The 8,272-nt window shown below is 38.7% G+C and overlaps 1 protein-coding gene across 1 annotated transcript in view; it reads right to left on the reverse strand.

Annotated features, from left to right (window-relative positions):
• LOC308059731 (putative tRNA methyltransferase 9B) overlaps positions 1–8,272 on the reverse strand; it is a 93,428-nt gene that overhangs the window by 18,684 nt on the left and 66,472 nt on the right. The window contains 1 exon segment of the mRNA XM_080377532.1: positions 5,649–5,822. Coding sequence (XP_080233658.1) covers positions 5,649–5,822 — 174 coding nt within the window.

The following is an 8,272-nucleotide window of genomic DNA, read 5'->3' on the forward strand; positions in this document are numbered from 1 at the left end:
GTTATAGAAGAGTCAATAGATTTTGCTCAGCAAGGTCAGGTAGCCTTTGAATTAAAATAGATGCAAAAATAGAGGTCATTCATTTTCCAGCTCCAAGGCAGAACTAAACACTTGGCCCAAATGTGACCCAAATTGCTCTAACCTGCTCTTGAAAGCCTTTTAATATCAGAGGTAAATAACCTTTGCTGCAGGGGAAAATGATTATTTTTAAATTCCCATGTCAAATAAAGAATGCTTTTCTGTAAATATCATTTATGTATTTGAAGACTAATATGTTTCTTATTTTGTACCTTTCTTGACTTTCTTGACTAACCAAATTCCTTCAGGTTCCCCTAATAATTCAGATTTTCTTAACATCAGTTATTTAAAATGTCTCCATATAACTTTGTAAGGCATGATCCCCAAAACAGATATGATATTCCACCCAGGGTCTCAAAAGTATCAAGTGCAGGAGGACGACTCATTCTTCTGCCTTCCATGAAACTGCTCTGTCACCATTATGCAGACAGGTATTTGCCTGATTTTGTAACAGCATGACACTACTCACACATAGTTGGCCGGTGGACCATCTTGCCTGGACATAATTTTTGACTTTGTTCATTGAATGTTTCCTTCCTGAGCATGGTACGTCCCTCTCAATGGTTGCTGTATCGCCTCTTGTTGATTTCAGACAACTCTTCGTCATTTGGATGTCAAATCCCATTTTCCAAAATAATTCCAATTCTTCCTACTTAGGAGCCCTTCACAATTTTTTTCAGTATGCTCTCTTGCCTGCCATCAAAGGTATTAATTAAAATTTTGCATCAAAAGACATGTAGGGTGCTCCCAATAGCACCCCTTTAAAATGTGTCCTGACTGGACAGTGAATCACTGATCCATTATGAGAATGATTTTTTTTTCCATATTCTTAGCTCTATTTACTTATTTTACTTGCAACAATGACACAAGAGTCAAGATACATCATGTCTTCTACTGCTACCCTGTCTATTGGGATGATTACCCTGTCAAAGACAGAAAGCAGATTGGATTGCTCCTGACAAATACATGTTGGCTGTTTCCCATTACATTAGTATTCTGTAGGTTTGAATAATTTATTCTATTTAAATCAGATTATTTAAATTATTTATTCTAGTATCCTTGCACAAATCTAGGTTAGGCTGGCTTCCTTCTAATATTCTTTCTCTCTCTTTCAGAAGCAAGCCTTATGTTTGCTTTTCTTCAGTTATTGGAGAATTTAGAGAAAATCTGCTAGTTCACAGTAATTTAAGATTAATTTAATTATTTCCTAACAATTTGTGAAACCTAATTTATCTAAATTTTTTTTAAGCCATTATTTTCTTTTTATAGGCTAAACTTCTGTCCTCTGGTTAAAGCTCTATTAACTTGATGACTACCATTAACTGTTGGTAAAGACCAAAGAAAAATACAACTTCCCCCATCACCAGTTACTTGCTCTTCTTTTCTTTATGTTTCCTCTTGCTTCATACACATTTATAATACCTTATCCTAGTTCTAATTCATGTTATGCTGTAGTCATCCTGACTTTGTTTCTTCACACTATCCCTTGTAATTCTTGATGGTCATGTTTTTTCATAGAATGTATCACAGAATCATAGAATGGTTTGGGTTGGAAGGGACCTTCAAAGATCATCTAGTTCCAAACCCCCTGCCATAGGCAGGGACATCTTCCACCAGCCCAGGCTGCTCAAAGCCCCATCCAGCCTGGCCTTGAGCACTGCCAGGGATGGGGCATCCACAGCTTCTCTGGGCAGCCTGTGCCAGTGCCTTGCCACCCTCACAGGAAAGAATTTCTTCCTAATACCTAATCTAAATCTGCCCTCTTCCAGTTTAAAGCATGTCCTGTCACTACATGCTCTTGTAAAATGTCCCCCTCCAACTTTCCTGTAGGGCGCCTTTAGGTGCTGGACGGCTGCTGTGAGGTGTCCCTGGAGCCTTCTCTTCTCCAGGCTGAACAACCCCAACTCCCTCAGCCTGTCTTCATAGGAGAGGTGCTCCAGCCCTCTGAGCATCTTTGTAGCCCTTCTCTGGACTCATTTCCACAAGTCCATGTCCTTCTGTCTGTCATCAGTCATCTGTCAGATGCAGTGCTCTGGGTGGGATCTCATGAGAGCCAAGCAGAGTGGGCCATTTTTTATGATGTCTTTTAAATTTCTATTATATTTAACATATAGAGACATATAACTCTATATGTTAAAGAATTTCTGATGCTGTCATACCAGACCTCATTATACTCTGCTTTCCACTGAGACAGATTGCTTGTTGTGCCTTTAACACTGCTTCTTTCGGGAAATGTAATTTTCTGACCACAGTGCGTTTTTCTTTGAAAAAGTTAAAATTGTTATGATGTAATCCTGATTGATCCTTAGGAAAAACAGAATTTAGAACTGGCATGTAGTGATGACATTTGACAAAACAGTGTTATGCCAAAATAACCAAAGTTGCACAGAAAAATGAGGGTTCTTTATGGGGTAAAGAAACTATGTCATGATGGCATTGCAATATTTTGCCTATACTAATTGGCACATCAGTGCAATGTAACTGTGCTGATATTATCTAATACTAACACTCATTTTTTTTCTTGCTCAGTGTCTCTTTTAATCTTACCATAAAGACAGAACCCTATATAGTAAAGAAACTCTCCTGGATCTTTAGTTTGGACTTCTTTTTTCTGCAAAAGACTCTTCCGCCTTGTAAATTTTAAGAATTATACTCTGCAATTACACAGACCATTTTCCCAGACAGTGTAAATTAGAGACTAGATGGGTTTACATCCCTTAGGTTCTCCTCACTCTCTCTGTTAAATTACCACATGACTAGAAGATCACAGATAAAAGTGAAGTTAATTTTCACATATCAGTATTAACACCAAAGAAAGCCATTTGATGCTCTTCACTCCAGGAACCCTTTCTCCCCACTGGGATGAAGAATCTGATCAGGTATTTCAGTGATATGAAATAACTCTACTGACTTGAGTATCTGACTCCTAATAAGAAAGGAAAATGTGATGTCTTCACCTTTGCATTTGGAGGAAAGAAAGTGCTTATCTAAATTAACAGAAAAAGCTGTCTCTTATCCCTTTCCCATCTCAGAGTCCAAGAGCTCAGCATATACAAGATTTTATGAACACAGAACATGACCATATAAACGTGACTCCTTTTCATATAAAGGAGAAAGCCATCTTGATAGAGGTAAAGCCATGCTAAAAATCCAGTCCTGCATTAAGATTCAAAACAATTCCTTAGCCAAAGCGGAAACGTCAGGCCAGTCCTCTTTCCATTACTGCAAGTGGCAGAAATCCTACTTATTTCAATACTACAGGAATGGCTCCATCATGCTAACAGTAGCAAAGCCATCAGTATATGGCAAAGTGGATGATTTCTATTGTTCGGTGGTATTAAATATCAAAACTATGCTATGAATACACTGGGAAAGGCATTGAAAACATGGTGGAAGGAATTGTGTACTCACAGGGCAAATTTGTCTCCTTGAACAGAATGTTAAGCATTTGAAACCATCCCATTTTAAACTTTTGCTGATATGTCCAAATTTGTTTCTTGTCAGTATAGGTGATCGCATTCACAGAACTGGCAAAAATACTTCATTATACATGTGTACGCAATAGGTGTTGAATACAAGGAAAAATCATCAAGTTAGACTTGATGCTCCTCTTCTGCCAATATTTCCTGCTACAGACCTGGCTTTAGAACACCTACAGAAATTTCTTGCCTCCCTTGACAATCTCCTTAAGATTAAGAGAACACATGCTTACCAAAACTATAGTATATATGTACTGTACTAATATTATGCTGTATACTAGTATATATAATAATTTAACATATTATTTGAAGTTTTATAATGCATCTGAACCACATTTTCCAACAATAATAAGGAAACATGATCATTACTATGCTTCATGCATGATCTGTGATGATAAAGGTTGTAACAAATAACTTTATAATTTGCAGCCATATTATAATGCTGAAAGGGCCACGGTCCATAACGACACAGTTCTCCCTGTTGCCTGAGTGTCCTACTGGATTTCTGACCAATTTTAGCTTCTCACCCAGCAGCCATGCAAGCAGGGCTTTCATCTTGCTGTGGATAGGAAGGGCTGTAGTTCCACATCTCCAGCAACTTCATCCCAGCTACTCTGCTTTTCTGTAGACTGTTAACAAGTACTCCTGGGGCACAGACTGTTTGAGTCATGCAACTTCTGAACATTGTGACAAACCCCTTTCAGCAAGTCTGGCTTGTCCTTCACTTCCTTACCCTAGATTTCCAGAGAATGCCAAATCTCCTTTGGGCACATGATGGTTGTTACTCTATCTGGACAAAGGATGTGAAAACACAGCAATAAGGACTGCTAGCTACTTGTCACGTTTCTTAAATCATGACTGAAAGATTTTCAAATAGTGTAGCTGAGCATGGTTCACAGCCCCATGCAATGATGCACCAGTGACAATAATGCAATCTTAGATTTCCATCAAATGTCAAATGGACCCAGACTTGAAAAGTAAAGTCCTTCAGGGCTTAAAGAAAGGTCACCCAAACATGGAGAAAAGGCTGTGTCAGGATACTCACTAACTTCAAGAGATGTAAGCTATTAACATTTCACTTTGATTTAACAAGGCTTAGAGACCTTCGCACTCCTTTGGTTGAGAAACGGAAAATCAAGTTTGCTGAGCACTGTAATTTGTTTTATTTACAGTATTGTCCAACTTTTAATCAGTATAAGCTTAACACCTAACTTTTAAAAGGTGGTTGAGTAATTTCAAGACTCCTAAAACAAAAGAATCTTCAAAACCTAAAATAAAAAAGCAAAGGCTAAAGCTACCATTCAATGTCTGCTTGAAAAGTGGCAAAGACAGGTAGCTCCTCCATCATTAACTGAGGTTGGAAAGGGCAACTAACCAAAAAGGAAAAATCTTGTAAGAAATTAAATATGAGGTTATCTGATGATAACTACTTCAGTGCTACTGAAACAAGCTCTTCTGCTTGCTTTGTCGTCGGCTCCTTGTCCTTTCTCTGCATTATCCCTTGCTTTTGCTGAAACAGGTCTCTCTGCAGTGAAGCAATGGGTGACTGATCTGTTTAGAAGCAGCCTTTCTTTTTACTGGGTTACTTTCTGGCTGGATCAGTGTCATGGTCATCTGTCCTCATAAGCACAAAAATAATTGTGTTGCCTGACAAACCATCTAACATGGGAGTTAAAAACAGTGTTTGGAAAGGTGTAGAAGGATTTAATACTGAGCTTTGAATACACTCAGTGTTCCTAAGCAAGTTTTGTTATATCTTCTTCCTGACAGAGCCAACATTCCAAATTTCTTCCATGGGATAAGGCACAAACCAGGCTCTCCTCTCCTGTTTTGCACATTATAATTTAGTTGAGCTTGGACTAGAATAAAATTCAGTCACATCTGTGTGACTTACCCATTTCACAGTTTTTCACTGTTTGCAATAATATAAAATTTTTGTGCTAATGTAGATTTACCTGGTTTACACAACACAAAATATTCTGTTGGTCACTGAAAAAACCTGAACCTAGAAGACATTGCTATGCCAGCCTAAGTGATTTAGACTCTTTATAAAGGTCTGGCCTATAGATGCTGGCAGCACTCAGAACTTACCGGTGATGGACAGGGCAGCGTCAAAGCACTCACTTGAATAAGGCAGACACAAGCTATGGCATACCATTACTTCATGGCCTTCATTTAATGCTGATTCCACCAATGGGAAACAGTAGTTGCAACCCAGTTTATAGTCTTGGGAATTGATGTGAAGGTATTTGCCACTTCCACAGCCTAAAAAATAATGAGGAGGAGAAAGAAAGGTGGACATTTGGTGTCTGTACAAAAGAAAATGTATTCCTGACATAAGCCAAAATGCACACACTTGACTGGCCCTAATAGCTTGAAATTTGCCACCCATTTTAAAGGAGATACAATTGCAGTGGAATTCAGGTTATTTTTTACCACCACAGTACAATGAACACAGACTGCTCCTTTCTGTCTAGCAGACTCTCTGCTGCATGACAAGAGGTGTTTAAGTGGGATGGCTAGAGAGCATTTACCTTGGCCTTCCCACCACATATGGAATAAAAAATATTTATGATAATGATGCTACTGCAATTCTGCTTGTAATAGACTCAAAATGCTAAGCAAAAGCATCGTGTAGTGGGAGCACAGCACTGAATTATTCCTGTGTATTGAAATGCTGATAGACAAACTAGTCTGGTAAGTAATTAAGTCACTATTAGATCAAACCATTAAATCCATTGTTTGCTGTTTTAACTGCTGCTAATTGCTGTCACCATGACAACAGTGGAGTTTCTTTTTCTGGTATCTTCATGCAGTTTCCTTTTCATAATGGAGCCTGCAACACAGAAATTTATGTCTTCCCAAACTGAAATACTTCTTGTGCTGAAATAAAGGCAGGCATCTTTAGATAAGAATGATTTTAATGTCAGCAGTAAAATGGATCTTATCTAAATTTTTGATAATTTGTTTGTAGAATTGTCTCGCTCTTAACAGAAAGTGCATTTTAAAGGAGATCATTTATTTTAAAAACTTATCTTCTCACCTACATCATAAAAATCATAGTTTGGATTAAGATCAGGGAGGTAAATGCATCCTTCTAGCATAATATCCTGTACCTTGTGTAGACCTTAGCTCACATCCTGTTTATGGCTATGCTTACATCAAATATTAAGCTTGGGTTAGAGCCCAGATTTTCTCTCTTGTTCATTTTTTTAAAAAATTATAGTTATTTTTGAGGCTTCCAAAGCATTAAGTCCCTGTACTTAAATTACAGCCATCCCATAACACCTATTCTGAAATGCTGTGTGGGTCCCTATGTCCAGTAAGAAGCCTCCCAGCTCCATCATTCAGTTATGCCATTTGAATGGGAGATGAATCATTACTGAGCTGCAGATAGAAGTCTGCTCCTAACTGCTTGTCTAATATTAACTGCTGATCCCATCTCCCAGGAATGAAGGAAAGATATCCAGAGAAAAGCTGGAGCTCTCTCAGTCCTTCCCATGCCTGATTTCAGCACCAGGTGAGACAAGGTGCTGTGAAATGGTGCCAGCACTTGGCTAGTATTAGACTCTATTTGCTAAGGAGAAAGAGCAGAAAGAGGATCCTGGTTTTCACTTTAGGGGAGAAAGTCTCCAGTATAAACTAAACAAGAGCTACTAAATACATTTCCTCTAATCTAACACCAAAGGCTGCTTCCCAGGGATGGAGAGGTAGAGGAGAACCCTGCAAGTAGACTCCTCTACGGCAGTGTGGCACCACTCTTGGCAATTGTGTTTCACATGAAACTCATAACTGGCCACAGACACCAGCAGCTAGCTGCCAAAGTCCAGGAGCCAAGCCCGAACTTAAATCACAGTGTTAACAAAGTCCAAAGTCTGTGACATTGGTAAAAATTCAATGTGCTCGTTCTTTGTACGTGTTTTATTTGTTCACATTGAAAAAAATTGTAAAATATGCCAAGATCTGGTAGGAATTTAGTTCCTAGCATTTAGACTGTGATAAACTGGGAAAAGTATACAGTAAAGTTTGAATGACACCCAAAAAGTCAGTGCGATTAGCCCAACCCTTAGTAATATTTCTCTTTCACAAATGTTCCTGTGCTATAGTGGGGAGACTACACATCTGTGTTGCTGGAAAGGGTACAGGTCCAAAAAGCTATTCAGGAGTCTAGCCTAAACTTGTAGAAATGATGAGTGAATGCCAAGACCTCATCTGGGCAACCGGCATGTGCCCATTTATGGTGCAGGTGCTGAAGCCAGTACAGAGGCTTCCATAATAGGTTTAGACATTTTCAATTCTCAAACCTTCGGGGGATTAAAAGCTGTCACACATCATCTCTCAGAGCACTCAGGACAGTGTCACGATACTTGCTTCAAATTGGCCACACACAACACATGCTGTAAGACCTAAAGAAGACTTCAAATTCCAGAATTGTCATACCAATACACAACATTAGCAGACACTAATGACATCTTAATAAATTTAGCTTCAGTTTAGTGTTCCAGTTTAGATAACCTATTGGATACTGGGAAAAGTTAAAGTGTCTTCATATACCTATGAATGGTGGAGCAAAGTGGGAGGCAAATTTGATAGTCAGTCCAGCCATTTTGATTTCCCAGCTTGATTCACAAGCTCTTCTGCCACAAACATTGCTTGACAGAAAGAGAGGGCATACATAGACTGTCATTGGCAGTGTGATAAACAATGCCATTCAC

This window comes from Falco punctatus (assembly GCF_963210335.1).
Source record: "Falco punctatus genome assembly, chromosome: 2".
Lineage (NCBI taxonomy): Eukaryota > Metazoa > Chordata > Aves > Falconiformes > Falconidae > Falco > Falco punctatus.